The 17,581-nt window shown below is 36.8% G+C and overlaps 2 protein-coding genes across 2 annotated transcripts; both read right to left on the bottom strand.

The window, feature by feature from the left end:
* Positions 1 to 7,498: 7,498 nt before the first annotated feature.
* Positions 7,499 to 10,570, bottom strand: LOC145965781 (uncharacterized). The gene has a single exon (XM_083089458.1). It carries the CDS (start codon positions 10,269 to 10,271, stop codon positions 8,271 to 8,273), a length of 2,001 nt encoding a protein of 666 aa, XP_082945584.1. The 5' UTR covers positions 10,272 to 10,570; the 3' UTR covers positions 7,499 to 8,270.
* Positions 10,571 to 15,265: 4,695 nt separating this feature from the next.
* Positions 15,266 to 17,043, bottom strand: LOC145965671 (uncharacterized). The gene has a single exon (XM_083089321.1). The coding sequence runs from the start codon at positions 17,041 to 17,043 to the stop codon at positions 15,454 to 15,456; it is 1,590 nt and encodes a 529-aa protein (XP_082945447.1). The 3' UTR covers positions 15,266 to 15,453.
* Positions 17,044 to 17,581: the final 538 nt, after the last annotated feature.

The raw sequence follows: 17,581 nt of genomic DNA, 5'->3' as shown, positions 1-17,581 counted from the left end.
GTTAGTAAAAAATCTAAATTTTCTTGTAAAGCAACAAGATGATCAAAATGTTCCCACTTTACAAGACGAGATGTAAGTTTATATTCTTGAAATTCAATAGGAAGTTCAATAATTTTATTATTAGCTAAGCAACATTTTAAATTTTTTAAAATATGTGGAACGTTCGCAAAAAAATATAACTTTTGTTGTGGATTTTCTGGATGTATACAATAACATTTACATGTGGAATATCGGCCGGCATATATATCAAATGCTTTCCACATTGCCATATTTACAGGTCCCATGTCAGAAGTAACACTATTTATAAACAAACCAATTGTATGAGCCTTTTTAATTATCTGCAATATTATAGGTTTTAATAATGAGCCATCATAGCTATTGGAGGTAAAGTAATATCCGACAGTTTGTTTCCATCGGCTACTTATACCAGCAATCATAAACACTAAAGCATGGGTAGCATGCACATTACCTGTTTTATTTAGTAAAGTTGTATTTCCAATCATAGTATGAGTAGAAACATCATATGAAGTTCCTGGTAAAATAGCCATTTCATCAAGAGTAAGCATACATTCTTTGTCATTATTATCTTTAAAACCATCTACTTTAAGTTTTAAATACTCAAAAATTTGATCATCAATTCCATCATTAAATTGTAGATGTTCTAATCTTTTTCGTAAAGTTCTAAGACATGGTAATGGTATATTTTGTTTTATCAATTCCTCGTAACCGTTATTTCCACATGTAAATCTTAATTTTAATGCTTTTTTTATTGTCGCAGAAGACCACTTTTTTATCTTTTTCCCGTCTCTTTCCAAAAATTCAATCTGATCACTATTAAAAACTTTTTCTAATATATTTGTATTGTTACGTCCAGACCCTTAAAAGGTCGGGCCGTCTGGAAAGACGCAACCTACTTACCCGGTGACACACTTTTCGGGCGTGTGTATAGATCGGGTCGAGCGCACTGTCAGGGGCCTGGCACAGGTCAGTGACCAGAATGGTCCCTTTAACTCTGTGAGTGTCCCAGGCCGTTGCGCTCGTCGGTCCCTTTTCGGTAAGAGAATCGAATCTCTTTTACTCGGGACGGGACTCTGTGCGATTTCGGACTTCAAGGAATGAGAACGGGTAGCAAAATTAAATGAAGATTTTATTATAAATTATCATTTATTCAATAATTAGTCGTTTGAGCAATATGAAATGTTTACATAAAGATCTTTTCTAAAAATACAAAATATAGTTGAAAATTTTATATGTGTGTTGTTTGTATGTGTGAGGGAATTTCCGCGGGTGTTACATTGGTTCGGAGGACGTCAGCCAGGAATAAAAGTGGTAAATCTAATCTTAAGTATTACCCCTGGCTGGAGATTATTACAATTTTGTTACTTTTAATTTAAAATTTGCTATCTAAACAGGTATATTATAGGTGGGGAAGAAGAAAAAAAAAGGGGGGGGGAGCACAAAAGGTCAAGGATTTTCAAATTGGATAGTGGACGGAGGGAATTTCTTCCACAGGGCTTGTATAGGAACTCCTAATGGAAGGTGGAAGCCAGGGAGATGCCAAGCAATTATAGCATCGGGAGGGGCAGTGGTAAGGTAGTGAAGGAACTCCTCGTGATAAACAGGACCGGGGCCCACACGGAAAGTTCCTTCGGGAATGGGGAAGTCGATGAGGGGAAACTGTGATAGGAAATTACTTAGAGGGTGAGGAGGGAAAGGTTCGGGAGTTTCAGGGGTGTCGGGATGTTCCGACAGGGAATCGGGAGGGAAGTCGAAATCGGGGGAATCTTGTTCAAGGTCGGGAAGATCTCTCGCGAAATCTTCCAGAGCCTCGCTGAACTCAGAAAACTCCGAGGAGGTGGAAGGAGAAGGAGGGTCTGAGTCGAGGGTGATGACAGGTATGGGAGGGGTACGCTCCCGGACAGGAGGTGAGGGGGAACGAGGGGGTTCGGGAGAAGGCAAAGGAGAGGGTTCGAATACAAGGGTTGATGAAGTAGCTGGGGAAGGAGAAAATTCTGGTGGGGTCGGGGTAGGAGATCTGGGGGGTGAACCAGACGACCGCGCGGGGCCTGGAACAGGTGTACCGTGGGAGGTCGAGGAATGCCCTGGGGATGAGATTGGAGAATAATTCGGAATACGGGGTGAGGAAGAGGGGTTAGGTGTGTGTGTGTTGGAGTCGAGTTTATTACTGTCTATACTAGTGGTCGAACGATTTACTGGACCGCCGATAGCCTGAGCCAGCCCTTCTCTTAACCGTTTGTTCCGGCGATTCCGCCAACGCCTATTGTTTGACCGCGAATTATGAGGCGACACTAGTAAAATTTAAGATACGCGATTTAAATACGGTAATTATTGATGAAGATAGATGATCGATCAGATATATTAGGTCTCTATCAAGAAACGATCTTCAAGGTTTATTTATCGTTCAATCCTTTCATTTGAAATATATCCGATCACAATTTGAAGAAGCAATTATATATATATATATATATATATATATATATATATATTTATATCGAGAAGAAAATTAAAGGGAACTAATGGGATAGATTGCTGTAAAGAATCTTTGGAGAGTGGGGAAGTATTCGTGAATTCCAATTCTGAAATCCGCAACGAATAGATAGGAGGAATATTCGTGAATTCCAATTCTGAAATCCGCAACGAATAGATAGGAGGAATATTCGTGAATTCCAATCCTGAAATCCGCAACGAATAGATAGGAGGAATATTCGTGAATTCCAATTCTGAAATCCGCAACGAATAGATAGGAGGAGTATTCGTGAATTCCAATTCTGAAATCCGCAACGAATAGATAGGAGGAATATTCGTGAATTCCAATTCTGAAATCCGCAACGAATAGATAGGAGGAATATTCGTGAATTCCAATTCTGAAATCCGCAACAAATAGATAGGAGGAATATTCGTGAATTCCAATTCTGAAATCCGCAACGAATAGATAGGAGGAATATTCGTGAATTCCAATTCTGAAATCCGCAACGAATAGATAAGAGTTATATGGAAAGGGAATTGAATTGTTAAGGATAAATTACTATTGATGGTTATTATGAAATTCTAACTGATCGAGAGTATTATTGATTAAATTTTTATTATTTTAAGGATCTATAGTTCAAATTCTTTAATTACTTAAAGATCGTTTTTGATATCGCCAGTCGAATGGGAAAGAGAAATAGGAACTGAGAGAGAAATTTAAACTTACTACTTATTGTGAACGTTGCAAGGTGTTGAAAAAGAAATTTAATCCGACCGGAGCTGAAAGCGCAGGTGGGTGGCTGTTGGTTGAAGATGAGTAGAATGCTCAGTTGATCCAAAGTTCACCTCACTCACTTCACTTACTTATTGACAATGATTGAATTTAAACAGATACTCTGTGCTGCACGAAAGAGGTGTCGTAATTTCTTTAAAATGAACTGTGTTCTATGAACTGTGAACTGAAGTGTGTCCGCGTCTTCGGCTCGCAAGTTTTAAGGATTTTACTCCTCCTCCCTTCTGGATGGTGGGGAATCTTTTTAGGCGAATGAAATGATTTCTATTACTCCCTTCCTAAGGTCAAGGAGCTTGATTTTTTAAAAGGAGAGGGGTCTCTTGAGTTTTTAATTGGTTAAGCCCTTTGGCTCGAGACTTAGCTCCATCCAGTAGAGAATGGGAGTGAGCTGATTATCTTATCGCTTGATGATTTGGCGATTCGGAGAACGCTTGAGGGTGGCCTGTCGAACGAGCGCACGTGCACTATCAATTTCGAAAGGTTTTGTCTTACGTTTATTATTTGTCACTCTTCCGAGGACCAGATCTTTATTTTGAAAATTCTTTGGATAGAGATGCTTGGAACATAAAGCCGTACCCATAGATACGGGACAGTTAGAATTTCTCATAACAACTTTTCATCATATAACTCGTAAATTTATTTAGAGTTTCGTTGACGCTATCTCGACTGGCCATTCTCAGTATTAGATTTGTTAAAGTTTAATGACGATACCCGCGGGTGAGGTTGCGTTCTTCTAAGTGCTATCTTTATTTCTAAGAAGAATCGCTTTGCATTCCGAATGCAAGTCGATCCTTGATTTCCTTCTTCCACGAAATCGTTTCGAGGAAAGAAAAGAATCGTGGAGTCCACTGGACGTAACACCCCCCGCCTTAGACAAATGTTGGGGGTACACGACATTTGCAAATAATAAGATTATTAGATTCTTTTCTTTTTGAGAAACGGAAAAAGGAAATTTATACGCATTATTATTATATATTTAAAGTAATATGTAAGAGTATAGTATAAGTGTGTTATAAATTTTAAAGAAGGAGGAAAGAAAAGGCGACCTCCATAACCCCTTCCTTTTATTCTTTCGTCCTTCTTGTACATGATTTCTTTTTATATATGTTTCTTTTTTTTTATATATATATATATATATATATATATAATATGATTAAAGATTATATAAAGGCAACTTAACATAAGAAGAATATAATGATAGTTTAATAAAAATTATTGATAATTGATATTTTAACGCAGTTATATAGTTGCGTGAAAGAGAAGACTGGAGCGGAGAAAGGATAGTAAGGACAAGAGAGAGATGTGGACATTTTGTCTTTGTCAGAGTCGATACCAGATGTGCGTATGAGAGAGAAAGACAAGGCTCCTTCTTTGTCTTTTGATCTTACTCTTCTCTCTTTAAGGGAAAGACTGGTATTCCCCACCCTCGATTCAGGTCAGTCTCGTCAGTCTTCCAAAATGTTTCAATACAGTTTACACATTCGTTTGCAGGTCTGATTCTCATCATGGTTTGATTGCATTGCGTGCAATTTCTTAGAGGTTCAGTAAGGTCTGTATGAATTAGCATGTGTGGCAACACCATTAAGTATTTACGTCGGTGGCTTTTTGGCACTGTAAGGTAGCAGTGGGTGCAAATTTTTTGATGATTTGTGAGGTGTTGGAAAATATAGTTTCTTGATTGCCTGACACACCTGAGTTCTAATAAGTAATCTGGTGTTCCGGAATGGTCTTGTGGTCTTGTTCCTCTGGTAGATCTATGAATTTCTTCTCCATGCGTGTCGGGGTTCCAGGAAAGCCATTGTCTTTCTGCCATTTTGTGCTGTGGTTGATGGTTAATTATTCAAGAATTAACTGTAAATACTTGGAATGCGAACTTATATATATATATATATCTTATATTCTTGGTTTTTTATTATATATATTTCTAGTATTATTTTTCTTCTCTTATTATTATCATCATTATTATTATTTTTTTTTTTTTTTTTTTTTGTTGAGGAACAGTAGTGAATAATATAGAGACAAGCAAGGGCATGTGGTTATGGTTACAAAGTCAGGATTTGATGGTGAGAGTGCGAGGGGGATAAAGGGGGAAAAGGTTTCTCTTTTCACTGTTATGTTTCTTCCCATCGGGCGAAGACAGGCGCTCCCCATCCTTCGCTAAGATATGCTTTATCGGTGTTCAAGTATTTTTCGATGCATCCTTTGCACTCTTCAGCTGGTCTAATTTTTATTATTATCTTATAGCATTGTGTGCATCTGGTTTGATTTTCTACTGATGCTCTATGTACTAAATTATGTGGTGCCACTACAGCGCATTCTTGCTGATAGTCTTCCGGAACTTTAAAGAAACATAAACTGCAGATTTTATAGCAGTCTGAAATACGTTGATAAATTTCGCCCTCGAGTGAAACAATACATCGAAGTTCAAATAGGTAGCTGTAGGTTTCAGGGTGATCGCTTGGTTTTACGCCGTCAATCAGTTCATCGTCTTCTTCCTGATTTTCAATGGATAAGTAATGGTGTCCCGGCATTTCTACGCTGTAAGCGATTATCAAGTGTTCAAGGGTGACTCTTGTTGTATATATATATAAAAGAAATTAGAATAAATAGCTTTTGCGCTATATAGTTGTTATCCTATGTGTTTTACTTATTGTATATATATTTTGCATATATTCATTATATATATATTATTATTATTATTATTATTTTTTTTTTTTATTATTTTTGTTGTTATTATTTTTTCTTTTTCTTTTTATTTTATTTTATATACATATATATATATATATATATATATATATATATATATATATATATATATATTTTTTTTTTTTTTTACACTGCGGGGGAAACATGCTCCATAATGTTTTTGCTGTGACGAGCTATTCCTAATTTAATTAGTGCTTCTTTAAAATCGTATGACGCATCGAAATTTACAGATTGTAGTCGAAGATTAACTAAAGCAGCTCCTTTCCAAAGAGGTTGTACTATGTTTATCCATCCTTTATTACCCTCAGCGACTATGCGAGCTAGATTTTTATTAACCTCTGGCCAGGTGGGAGTGGGGGGTTCTGATCCTGTGTGAGCTAAAGCACAAGCGATGGCACGCCACGGTAATTTTCTGAACTCATCGTCAAGTTCGTACAGTTCATTATGAGACAGACATATTTTCCGGCCAATGTCCTTTAGAAAGATTTCGGCTGCTCCTATTAGTCTGCTGACTCTGGTTATTATACCTCTATGCCAGAGCTTGTTGTGCATTACGCTGACGGCTTGATCTTCATGTATATTTGTCATGAGTTTCTTATTAGCGGCCATTTTTATTTGTAATTTATTTTGCAGTTTTTCGTAGGCTTTTTCATCATTTCGGAGTTGTACCCAAAAGAGTAACGGTGATTCCACGCATACAACTCTTACTTCTTGATGCCCTGAGCGCAAATGTGTGGTGTCGATGGATTCGATTTCCATTTTCTATAAAGAGCGATAATGTCGATGGTATTATCGAAAAGATATTTCCTCCAGTGTTTTTATCAAAAGATGGAAACCGTGCGATTATTTTAATTGTTATCATTATTATTACTATTATTGTCATTACTACTATTGACATTTTATCAGGGAATATAATATATATATATATATATGTGTGTATATAATTTTAGGGCAGTACAAAGTACAAATTATAAAGAAATAGTGTATAGGTACAATGAGGGAAGGGGGGGAAGGAAGAAAAGGAGAAGAGTAAATTTGCTGATTTAGTACTTAATGTGAGTGTATTGTATAATTTTTTCTTACATAGATTAATTCGTTCAATGTATGCGTATTTTAACGCTGAATGGATTGTTATGATGCTAATATCCTACGGTGTTAGTATATATATATTACCTTATAAATTAATGTAAAAGGTGTGTGCTATGGTATTAGAAGTATATGTATGTATATACTAATGAATATATATATACATATATATATATATGTAACTGAGTAGTTTTAATATACGTAATAATAACATGAGTATATAAAATATCTAGAATAAGTATATTAGTATGTAAAATGTAATATATATATATATATATATATATATATATATATATAGTGGAGATATACTAATGATATAAATGTAGTTGGGTTCTCTAAAACCCCCTTTTTTTTTATTATATATCTATATTTTTTTTATATTTTTATTTCTTATTTTTATTTATTTATTTTTTTTTATATTGCGGGGAATACATCTCTTGTTATTTTAGTACTTAATTCTACGTGTCCTAGCTTAATTAACATATCTCTAAAGTTGTAGTTTCCTCCATTATGTTCGCCCTGTATCGTCAGCTTGACGAGGGCCGCTCCCCTTCCTAAAGGAAGTATAATGTTGATCCAGCCGGTATGACCTTCGGCTAGGAGCCGGCAAAGTTCTCGGGTTTTCTCTGGCCATATTGTCGAATTATCGGGTGATCCTGTGTAGGCGAGCCCACACGCAAAGGCTTGCCAAGGCAGGTCTCGAAATCTATCTTCCAGGTGATAGGTTTCGTGCATTGGTCGCCAGGTTGACCAACCGTGGTCGCCTAGACGTACTCTGACCATCCCCGACGCCTGGCTGATTTTCTCTATCCATCCTCGCCGCCAGCCGTTACCTTCTTTGACTACGACGTCCATTTCCAATTTTATGTCTTCTGGGAAGCATATCAGGAACTTGCTCCGTCTTGACATACGGAGGGCAAGTTCCTCTTCCAACTCCTGAAGGTCCTGGTCACCGTTTTTCAACCGGACCCAAAATAATAAGGGAGACACGACCCGGAGAATAAAAACCTCCAGCCGAGATCGTGTAAGGCTTCCCGTGTCAATGGCTGCTGGTTCCATTTTTCTATAAAAGAGGTTAATTTGTCTTATCATTTGCGACTTTTTCGTCGATTATCTATTTGAGTTTTACGGAGTTGAGATAACGTTGACAGAAGGCTGTAGAGAGGGGATAGAGGTTTGTAGCGGAATGCTTAAACCTTCATTCCCTGAGTTGTAGAGTATAGGTAGTGTTCTCTTTATCAGAAAGAGATGGATAGATACGGTCTGAGGATCCTTCAGTGTCAGCGGGGTGTTTATTCTTTTGTGGATTCTCGAGTGGAGCGGATGGTTTGTTTGTTGACGGTGGTTGCTTTAGTTTTAAGTGTAATAAGAGCTGAGTGAGAGAATCCCAGATGGCTCCAAGCAAGTATATGGACCAACCATATACTGTATGCAAAGCGTAGCCATGAACTAGAGTATCTAATATCAATTTAAAAATTCTAACGGATAGATATATTCCCATTATTCCAGCGCTGATGTTTCCGAAAATTAAAAATCTATTCCAAAATTTTTCCCAGGTAGAGACGGCGATTTTTTCTATTGCGTCTTTGTCTAAAAGATTGGTAATTGAACCTCCCTGTAAGGATGTAGGTCTTCCCATTATTCCCCTGGCGATGGTGTTAAGTACCGCGGGCCTCTCGGCAGGGAACATAATATGGTCTTTTAGATCTTCCAGATCGTTTTCGCTATATATGCCACTAGTGGCTAGCGAACCAGGGCTAACGTACTTCCAAGTAGGCTTGGTTAGAGGTTTCATAATGGCAGGGGGTACTGTATCTACTGGTTTAGGCATAAGTTTATACCATGAATCTCCCAGCAGGTACATTGCAGGTGCAAATGCGTTGCATGCCGTTTGTATCCCCTGACGCAGTATTACATGTGTCTGCGGTGTCAAAAAGAATGTTCGATTTCCCCTTAATACAGGAAGTTGATTGTAACAATATTCTGTTTGAGCAAGTCTCACCTCGACAGGTACGCATTTTACTATGTGGATTACTTCACCGGCTAACAGTGCCATATATCCTGGTCCTTTCATTAAATAATATGCAAATATATCAGGCGATTGAGTTGCTATGGCTAAGGCGTTTTGCAATAATTGTTGCTCCAGATTACATTGTTGTAAAAGTATATTTCTATATAATTCACTTATTTGTGTACGTATATGTCTTTCTACATACACGAATTTGGAATTCATGTATGTAAAAATGTCAAGATTTGATACTTTTGATTGCTTCTTAAAGATTTCAATGCCAGGTGATGCTTCGAAAATTATTAATTTTGGATGTTCAGTACGAATTAGAGTATATCCACAAGTAATATATTTCCCACGGCTGGTTAATGCGAATATAGTGTTTTGTGCTGTTAACGAATAAGCTACTTGTGATTGCTGATTCATGCTGTCAATTATCTTGTCAGCATATCCTTCATATAATACGCCATAGCTAGAAAATTTGCAAGTATCAGCAGGTACGGGATCCCAGAAGGTATCTCCTCCTTCTATATCTAAACAACTTGTAGCGCTGAGTTCACACGCTACTCCAGATCTGAGGTGTACTTTATTAGTATTTATTTTTACGTCGGCTATGTAATCTTGGAGAGTAATTTTAATACTGCCCAGTACAATGACGTCCGCCCATGTTCCATATGGGTCGGAATAAGCGCTTCCGGAGCACGATCCTTCCGAGTCGACGTGACCAGCTAATATTATAGGACGTGTCAGGGTTTGATTTGATTTTAACCCAGTTATATATGTTCCTGCCAATTCATAAGTTCCATAAGTGTGCATACGGCGGCATGCTTCGCGAGTGGTTTCTTGTATGAACGAATATTTGCCGTTAAAGACATCCATGGTGTGAGAAAACATCCCGCATTTCTTAATTAATCGGTCGATTTCAATTTTACATTGTATTACTTTCACAGAGTCAAATTCGTTAATTTGAAGTAGTTGAATATAAATTCGGCTTGAATTGACGCTTTGCTGGGGAATATCACATTCTTCGATGTTTAGTAATGATAAGGTGGTGAGATTAGCAGACGCTGAACCACAATCGTAGCCTATTATTCCATGGGTGAATTGTAAGTTCACGAGTAAGAATGTTAACGTAGCTATTCCCCTGGGATCCATCTGCAAATTTTTCTTATATATATATATATATGACATAATTAACCTATCTATTTATCATTCATTTACGTCGATTAATTATTATATTTATTATTTAGTTACTACCTAACAAAAGGATATTACATGTATACGTATATGAGATTTTATTATTACTACTATTATTAATATTATTATTATCACTATTGTTTATCCTCTTGATGGTTTGATGATTTATTAATAGGTTTAATATAAGAAATTCGCAACCGATTTGGATGTACTATTCGGCTGTTCTTTTTTATTTTTATCCTTACATTATTTTTATTTAAAATTTCTAAAACTTCATGAGGACCTGTGTAATGATCGCCGAATTTTCTCGGTTTCAGGCCCTTTAGTAAAAATACCTGATCTCCAGGTTTAAAGGTTTGAGGATTGATTTTTCTGTCATAATATTTCTTTGATCTATGCTTGGCGCTGATTACATTTTCTCTTGCATTCCCTTGAATGTTGTGTAGCTGTGTTACAAGGTTTATCAGGTATTCATCGTAATTCGCTAATCTATCTTCGGGTGCTGGAAGTTCACTTGAAGGAACTCTTGCTATTTTTCCAAATACTAACTCGTATGGAGTGTGTTTCGTAGCTTCGTGGACGTTTGTGTTATAATTAAACATTGCAAGTCCTATCCATCGGTCCCATTGCTTTTGTTCATTAGCATATTGTTTAAGATATTCTCCTAGTGCGTGATGTGACCTTTCCAAAGATCCGTTTGATTGCGGATGAAAGGCGGTAGTACGGAATTTACGAATTTTAAATAATTTAGCTATTTTCTTCATTAAGTCGCTAATAAAGTTTCTGCCTTGATCTGTTAATATAGCCTTGGGGGATCCAAGTACGCAAACAAAACGGTCTACAAATGCTTCTGCAATTGTTTCAGATGTCTGGTTTGGCAATAGTATTCCCATGCAAAATTTTGTTAATTGATCTTGCAATGTTAATATATATTCGTTGCCTCTCTCAGTCTTTGGTAAAGGACCAACGATATCCATTGCTACTTTATCGAAGGCAGATCCTGGAGTGTCAGTGATTATCATGGGCTGTTTAGTTTTTACTCGGACTAATTTCTTTAACTGACATTGTAAACATTGTTGTATATATTTTTGGACGTCTGATTTTAAATTTTCCCAATAATAATTATGTTTTATTCTATGGTATGTTTTAGTAACGCCACGATGTCCTCCTGCTGGTGGACAGTGCGTTTCGCCGATTATAACAGGGCGTAAATCTTTAGGAGGATATTTAATTAATCCATTACATATTATTATTTTAATAGGTGTGTCGAGAAGTATTAATCGAAGCTGTATCTTAATATTATCCCACGGGACATTGTTAACATAATCAGTCTTTGCTATGCTGAGTGTTTCTAATTTCAATGTTTCAAGTAGATTTCGTAAATCGTTTAATACTGTAACGATTTGGTTGAGAGTTACTGTAGGACCTTCTCGTTGTCCTTCGCTGACAGGCAGTGCCACGTGGTAATAGTTATTATATTTTATGGCGTTAGCTTTACCCAAGGCAAGAGAATTTAGATGTGGTAATTCATTTCGCTCAAATAATTTTTTAGATCCAGAATCCAGAGGATTTCCCTCAGTATCAACAAAATATGCAATGTTGTCTTTTCGTAAAAATAGTAATTCACGTGAGTCGACAATATTACTCTTTAAGAATTTATTTCCGATTATAAAGGGTTTTATTTTCCTGGATTTTAGATTCTTATTAATGTCATCTTCTTCCGTATCTTCTTCTTCCGTATCTTCTTCTTCCTTCCTTACTTCTGTTGTGCTTAATTCATTTATTGTTTTATAATTTTTATCAGGTGGATCATTTCGTTCATTAATTTTTTCGGTATCAATCTTGAATTTAGCTGTCTGACTTCTTGTTAATATTCTGTTCTGTTTAGGAGGGTCATGTATCAATGCTTTCTCTGTTAGCTGGGCCTCGACTGGTTCATTTAATTCTTCTAAAGTAAATGGAAGTAAGTCAGGATTGTCTTCCGTTATTATTTCTTCATTATCCTCGCTATCGGAGAGATGTAAATGAAAATAGTCGCTTTCTTCTTCTTCTTCGTCTTCTTCAAGTTCTTCTAACATTTCAGATATTACTAGAGCATCTTCGGGGTTGTCAGGGTTTAAGAGTTCTTTATTTCTTATAATTTTGCAATCAAATTCTTCAATACTTGCTGGATTCCTGGATAGTGCATCTGCATTTACATTAGTTTTTCCTGCCTTGTATACTACTTCATAATCATATTCGGCCAATTTCAATCTCCATCTTAATATCCGCATATTTGCATCTTGAGCGTTTTTAAACCACATTAGTGGTTTATGATCTGTAACTAAGGTGAATTTTCTTCCGTACAAGTATGGTCGGAAATGCTTAACGCAATATACTATTGCAAGTGCTTCTTTTTCGTAGATATCGTACTTTAATTCATTGTCCGTCAGAGTTCGTGAGGCATAGGCTATTGGCCTGTCTTTATTTACTTGTCCTTGTGATAGGATTCCTCCTACAGCTATGCCAGAAGCGTCAGTGGTTAAAATAAATGGTTTAGAGAAATCCGGGTATTGTAATACTGGTTCTTCGCACAATTTTTGTTTTAAAGTTTCAAATGACTCCTCTTGAGTGGCCGTCCACTCAAATCGTACATCATTCTTTAATAATAATGTTAATGGTTTCGCTAATTTAGAAAAGTTCGGTATAAATCTTCTATAATATCCGGCAAGTCCCAAAAATTGTTTAATATTTCTTGGTGTTTTCGGTCTTGGAAAGTGTTGTACTGCTTCTAATTTTTTTGGATCTGGTTTTACTCCATCTCTGCCGATTACATGTCCCAGATATGTTACTTCAGATTTCAGAAACTCACATTTATCAGGTTGTAATTTCAGGTTAGCCTCACGAAGACGTTCAATTAATGCATTGTATTTCCTTTCATGTTCTTCCAATGAAGATGCGTAAATGACGATATCATCCATATAAACAAATAATTCTTCACCTTGTAATCCGGTCAACACTAAATCCATTAGGCGTTGAAAGGTCGCTGGAGCGTTTTTAAGACCGAAAGGCATTCGCTCGAATTCATAATGTCCAAAAGGCGTTGTAAATGCGGTTTTATGACTATCTACAGAATCCATTTTTATTTGGTGAAAACCGGATGCTAAGTCGCATACTGAAAAATAACGAGCTCCTCCTAATTGATCCAATATATCGACGATATTCGGAAGAGGATATGCATCTCCTATAGTTTTTTCATTTAAAGCGCGAAAGTCTAAGACCATTCTCCACCTTTTATTACCCTTTGAATCTTCCTTTTTTGGCACAATCCATATAGGCGTATTGTAAGGTGATTGTGAGTGTTTCACAATGCCTCCTTCTAGTAATTCTTCTACTTGTCTATTTATTTCTTCTTTGTGTATTTGTGGGAAACGATACTGTCGGGTATTTATTGGATGGTCGTCTGTGGTCGGAATTTGATGTAGTAATACGTTCGTCGCAGTCAATTTTTCTCCGGGAATGTGAAATCGATCTTGACTATTCGTTATTAATTTTATTACGTTGTCTCTCTCTGTTCCATTTAGGTGTTCTAATCGTAGAGATTCTATTATTTTAACGAGTCGATCCTTCATTTTTATTTCAGTGACCACCAAACACTTGGAATTTGCAGTATTAATTTGTTGATTTTCGTCATGTTTTGATTTACGTTTTCGCATAAATTTATCTATGATCTCTTGAGATTTGTTTAACAAAGACGTGGAAATTCTCGAAGACGGTCTGTATTCTTTGAGACCTTTAATTTTTAATTTTTTATTTTTCCGAGTCATCGTTTGAACTTTATTGAGGAGATTTTTTAGAGAAATTTCAAATTCATTATCATTATTTTTTGAAAATAATTCGAATTCCGGAAATTCGATATCAAAGGGGGATAAGGAATCGCTCCCCTTTTTAAAACAAGAAGGTGTCGAATTGTGTAATGAGGTTTGGTAACTTCCCTCCTCACAATTGACGGAGCTAGGATTTTCTGTCGAGGTTTGGAAATTTCCCTCCGAAATCCTAGAGTTAATTTCCTCTGGAGAGGTCTGGTAATTTGCCTCTTCTAGGATTTTTAAATTTATTTTCCTGATTTTTTCTTCATGGTTATTTTTATTTTTAGTTTCTTTCTTGTTTTCCCTTTTGTTTAATATCTCTTCTTTATTTTCATTCAATATTCCATCAATAGTAGGATTATATTGATGGTTTTCATGTTTAAAGTCTGCTCCATTTTTGCAACTTGCAGTTTCCTCTTCTTTCTTCCTTTTTATTTTTATTTTATTTTTATTCTTATTCTTGATTTCATTTTCTTCTTGATTTATTATTTCTTTATTAGTTTTGTTTTGAGATTCCTTGATGCTAACTTCATTTATATTTTTATTTTTATCTTCGATTTCCATCTCACCCTTGTAATTGAGCTCTTCAATCTTTTTGTTAAATTCCTTATGTTTAATTTCTTCCTCCATACGGACTGATTTTTCTAAGTCGTTTCTATTTTCCAGTGTAGATTCATGGTCGTCAAGCACTTCATTCAACGGTTTTAAGCGCAAGTTCGGAACTTGTACTTCCGTTTCTTCGTCTAGGGTACTTATGATGTTTAAATACGCTTTTCCGGATGTATTTTCGACAATGGTGTCCCCTAGATAAATTCCGTGAGTTAATTTTAATCTGGGTATATATCCTACTTTTATTTCTGGATTTTTTATCCTCACATAAAATAATGACTCAGATCGTGGAGTCACTACGATCATCTCCGGCGTAAAGAAAGGTATGTTAATTCCGGATGCAACCAGGCATTCTTCCGCATAATCTATTTTCGAAAAAGTTTGTTTAAAAAATTCGTTGCCTAATATTCCAGATTGCGGAATTGGGAAATCGTTAGATACAATATGAAAGATGACTGGTATTTCAAAAAGAGTTAATACGATTTCACCGAGGGTGTAAACAGGGTAATCATTTATACCATTTAATTTTAATATATTTTTGTAATTAATATTAAGTCCCTCAGGCGCGAAATTTTCTTTGATAACATTAGGTCCAGATCCTGTATCTAACATAAGAGTTATGGAAGTCGGCATATCTTTAACGTTAACCCGGACAGTAGGCACTAGGCTTTGCTTGTTGAGATTTACTGTCACAGGCTGTACATTTATGTTATTACTTCCTATTTGACCACTTGAGATTGTGAAGGGTGTGAGGTCTGCCCGGCCCCCTGCTGCACACCCGACGTCGAGGGGCCCTTGTAGTTTCCCTGACTATTTTCCTTGCGACGGTTGTTACTCGCGATACGTAATTGACAATCATCGAGTAGATGACCTCGGTCTTTGCAATATCGACAGAATAAATCGTTCTTAGGCGCCGCTTGTTGATTAATTTTAGAACGACATTCTTTAGAGGTGTGTCCGAATTTGTCGCAAGTTTGGCAAGTAATTCTCGGTTTATTTTCGAGGTTTCTCTCTTCATTTTGTTTTTTCCAGCAATTATTGGCGGAATGCCCTGGCTTATCACACCACTGGCAAATTACAGAGACTTTATTGGGTTGACTATTAGTATTTTGTCGACAGGTTTTTGCATTATGTCCTGGTTTTGAACATAATTGACAGGTGACAGCTTTTTCCTGTATTACGTTTATCGTTTGTCGAGCTTGAGGATCGCGAAACCGACATTTGTCAGCACTATGCCCTCGTTTCTTACAAATCTGACATATTAATATTTCCATGCCTAGATCAGATTTATGGTGATTTTGTAGTGAAAATTGAGAGAGTTTTCGACAATTGTTTGCTACATGCCCCTCTTTGAGGCAAATTTGGCACGTTTCTCGCAATCGATTAGTAGGTAATATTTTTGTTCTGTTTGAGTCATTGCTCTGTCCCTGTCGTAAATCTGTCATTACCCGCAGTTCTCTTTCTATCCTTAAGGCATCGGCGACCGTTTCTTGTACATCTAAATCCCTCGCTATTCTTTGTTCGATTTCGGGCTTAAGCCCCCTTATAAAGCATTTACTCATATCTTTTTCTAGCGATGTCTTAGTAGCTTGGTCTGGCAATGTATTTCCGGGTCCTCTATACGCTTCTAATATCTGTTTTCCTAAGATCTTGACGCGGTTAGCGTAAGTAACTACATCCTCGTCATTTTTCTGATAAACACATCCTAGTTCTCCTTGGAGTTGATAGACGGTTTTTACCGGCCCATAAATTCGTTTTAAATAAGCAGTTAGTTGCGATACTTTATCAAAATCTTGGTCTTGAATCGTTCTGCGTGCTTCACCTACTATTCGTGTTCTTAAAATTTTAGTAAACTGCGGTTCGGCTTCCTTAGGAAGCATTGATCTTGCTTCTTCGCAGCCTTCAATAAAATAGTTAAGCGGAATGTTGCTGCCATCGAAGAAGGGGACAGCGTCAACCGCATATTTCAGTGTGGCGAAAGGATTTTGTTGCGCCATGATTTTAGGGTTTTCAGGATAATTTTCAAAGTTATTACTATCAACTATTTTACTTATACTAGCGTTTGCGGCGGTAGATTCGGAATCGTTGGAAGACGGCTCAGGCGAATCGGCAATTAAGGTATTTTCATTTAAATTGGAAGAATTTTCCTCAATAAATTGGACTTGTTTAGATGTCGCTTTAGGGGTAGATGTGTGTAAAGGAGTAGAAATAGCTCGAGTGTTTTTTGGTTTACTATATCGCTCTATTGCAGTTTTATAAAGATCCTCTATTTCGTCTTTATTGACTTTACTTCGAGTCCCGTCACTCATTCCGGTTTCCAAGATCGCACATTTCAATCCCGGACGAGCCCCCAAAATTAATCAGTATGTTACGTCCAGACCCTTAAAAGGTCGGGCCGTCTGGAAAGACGCAACCTACTTACCCGGTGACACACTTTTCGGGCGTGTGTATAGATCGGGTCGAGCGCACTGTCAGGGGCCTGGCACAGGTCAGTGACCAGAATGGTCCCTTTAACTCTGTGAGTGTCCCAGGCCGTTGCGCTCGTCGGTCCCTTTTCGGTAAGAGAATCGAATCTCTTTTACTCGGGACGGGACTCTGTGCGATTTCGGACTTCAAGGAATGAGAACGGGTAGCAAAATTAAATGAAGATTTTATTATAAATTATCATTTATTCAATAATTAGTCGTTTGAGCAATATGAAATGTTTACATAAAGATCTTTTCTAAAAATACAAAATATAGTTGAAAATTTTATATGTGTGTTGTTTGTATGTGTGAGGGAATTTCCGCGGGTGTTACATTGGTTCGGAGGACGTCAGCCAGGAATAAAAGTGGTAAATCTAATCTT

This window comes from Camponotus vicinus, unplaced genomic scaffold (assembly GCF_025532165.1).
Source record: "Camponotus vicinus isolate PSW18456_S1 unplaced genomic scaffold, iyCamVici1.0 SCAF_14, whole genome shotgun sequence".
Classification (NCBI taxonomy): domain Eukaryota; kingdom Metazoa; phylum Arthropoda; class Insecta; order Hymenoptera; family Formicidae; genus Camponotus; species Camponotus vicinus.
Note: the sequence above shows the minus strand (reverse complement) of the source record. Positions and strands in the feature narration are given on the sequence as shown.

Coding starts and splice junctions, on each gene's coding strand:
- LOC145965671 (XM_083089321.1), bottom strand. CDS start 17,043: ATGAGTGACGGGACTCGAAGTAAAGTCAATAAAGACGAAATAGAGGAT.
- LOC145965781 (XM_083089458.1), bottom strand. CDS start 10,271: ATGTCATATATATATATATATAAGAAAAATTTGCAGATGGATCCCAGG.